Source organism: Bison bison, unplaced genomic scaffold (assembly GCF_000754665.1).
Source record: "Bison bison bison isolate TAMUID 2011002044 unplaced genomic scaffold, Bison_UMD1.0 scf7180017864180, whole genome shotgun sequence".
Lineage (NCBI taxonomy): Eukaryota > Metazoa > Chordata > Mammalia > Artiodactyla > Bovidae > Bison > Bison bison.
In genome coordinates, this window is record NW_011494752.1 from 8,651,416 (window position 1) to 8,653,631 (window position 2,216).

General features: G+C 59.2%; 1 protein-coding gene across 1 annotated transcript in view; it reads right to left on the reverse strand.

The window, feature by feature from the left end:
- Positions 1-1,425: 1,425 nt before the first annotated feature.
- SREBF1 (sterol regulatory element binding transcription factor 1) overlaps positions 1,426-2,216 on the reverse strand; it is an 18,531-nt gene continuing 17,740 nt past the window's right edge. The window contains exon 19 of the mRNA XM_010842897.1: positions 1,426-2,188. Coding sequence (XP_010841199.1) covers positions 1,956-2,188 — 233 coding nt within the window. The 3' untranslated portion in view covers positions 1,426-1,955. The remainder of the gene's footprint in view (positions 2,189-2,216) is intronic.

Genomic DNA, 2,216 nt, shown 5'->3' on the forward strand with positions numbered 1-2,216 from the left:
GATAACGTGGTACACATTCCACGTGGGTCTGTCGTGGCCGTCAGCCGGACACCCTGGGTGTGGGTAGGGATAGGGGATTGGCGAGTCCTGACCCATGCAGGAGGGGCTGGGGGCTGGGCGCCTTAACTGCCCAGCCTCGGCCAAAACCTGCGTGTAGGTCTGGAGGGCCGAGCATCTGGGGCCTGTTCTCGAGGGATGCGACCTTCCTGGGTGTGGGCAGACTTGCCCCCGCTGGCTTCTGCTCGTCCCCCTTCCAGCCCACCCCATCCCTGGAGCCCAGCCTGGGAGTGCAGAAGGAGTCTCGATCCCCAGCAGACGCGTGACCAACCCTCCGCATGACCACCGTCTCCAGGGGCCGCAGCGCCACTCGCACGGGAGCGGAGACAGCGCTAGATCCATGTACACACCTGTGTGCCCCTCTATATATATGTCACATAGAATGTATATATGTTGGGAACATGCTCGCTTCTCCGTGTGTCGCCACTGTGCGTCGTGCGCCCCTTAGCACGGGGCCCTTGCTGGGAAGGTGGCTCCAGCGCTGCCCCCTTCCCCTTGCAGCCACCACCGCCCCGGGCCAGTGCCCACCAGTTCGTCCGCCTGTCTGTCCGTGTCCTCAGCTCTGTCCACGCTTCGATAGGCCTGACGCAGCCCCAGCCTGGGGCCGCCCTAGCAACTTCCTGTACATATGACTGTAAAATGGTGAACGTGTGTATTATATCCAGCCTCGTTATATAGTGTATATATATGTATACATATACATATATATAATATATATGAAGACTGTAAATGTTAAGACGACTAGTGTTCTTATTAGTATATTGCTTCACACTGAAGATTGTGTGTATCGAGCTGTTTCTAAAAGATGTTTATTTTCCTTAAGAGTAAAAAAAAAAAAACAGTCATTGCATTCAGAAAAAAAAAGTCAATAAAGATACAACGATTGTTTTGGAATTCTGCAGCCCGTGGATTCTGACCAGATTTTCCTGGGAGAGGGTCCAGGCTTTAGGGGCGGGCTCTGGGACAGGAATGTGCTGTCAGGGAGAGAAGCCCCTGCTGCCCTGCCACAGCTGTGTGGCCTCAGATGAGGGGACAGGGGTTAGGCAGGTGACACACCCAGACACACAGGAAGACCCAGGTTGTAGTTCCTCCCGTCACCACAGATTCCCAAGAACATATCATTCCTGGACCTAAAGGGGGCAGAAGCTGGGAGGGGAAGCAAGAAGGAAAGGCTGAGACCACAAGGGCCCTAAGGGTTAGGAGATGAGAGCGCGCGCCAGGGCCCAGGTCAGCTAGAGGGAATAAAGCCAGGCCTCCCAAACACAGAAGGGCAGGTGGCAACAAGAAGCCTTTGCCTGGGTGCTAGAGGGACAGAAGGCCCAAAGAATCCCCTCTGGTTAGCCTCTCCCCAAAGGAGCAAAACCCAGATTATAAATAATTTCATTTTTTATTCTCTGTACAAAACTCAACCTATGAAAATAAAGTCTGCAAAAGGCAAAGTAACGCCTGAGCCTTGGAGGCCAGGAGGCTGGTGCACTCCGATCTACACTATGCACAGGTCTCCCTAGATGGGAGGGAGGCACAGGGGGTAGGGTCCCTCGGTTCGGTGAAATGCACCCCTCTCTTCTCTCTGGAGGGAGGGGGAGAGCTGCGGACTGGGGGCCCATGACACCAAGGAGCGGTGTCACTGGGAGCACGTGACATCCGGCGGCGGCGGCGGCGGCAGGCCCCGGTAATTCCCCAGCCGGCCACCAGGGGCCAGCACTATCCTGGCCACCGCGCGCCGAGTGCGGGAGCGGGCTGGGTAGGCCCGCAGGTCAAGAGCAGACGTCTCTGAGGGTCTCCAGCCGCCCAGGGGCCGCGCAGTCTGTGGACTGGGCGTGAGCCCCGGATCTCCGGCGTCGCTCTCGGCCGCTGATACGGAGACCGGGCTCTAGGGCAGGCCCGCCGGCAGGAGTCTAGCTGGAGGTCACAGTGGTCCCACCCCCCAGGCGCATGAGCATCTGCTGACAGTCGTGCAGCAGCCGGCGGTCACCGAGCTTCTCCAGCGTGCGCGCCGCCTCGGCCAGCATGCCCACGCGCTGCCCGGGCGCCGACAGGAAGCCGGGCGGCAGGTAGCAAGAGGCCAGCAGCAAAGCCTCGGCCTGCTCCCGCCTCGTGGGCCGGGACTCCAGTTCCGCCGCCGCCGCACCTGCGCACGCACACGGGAGCACGTCAGG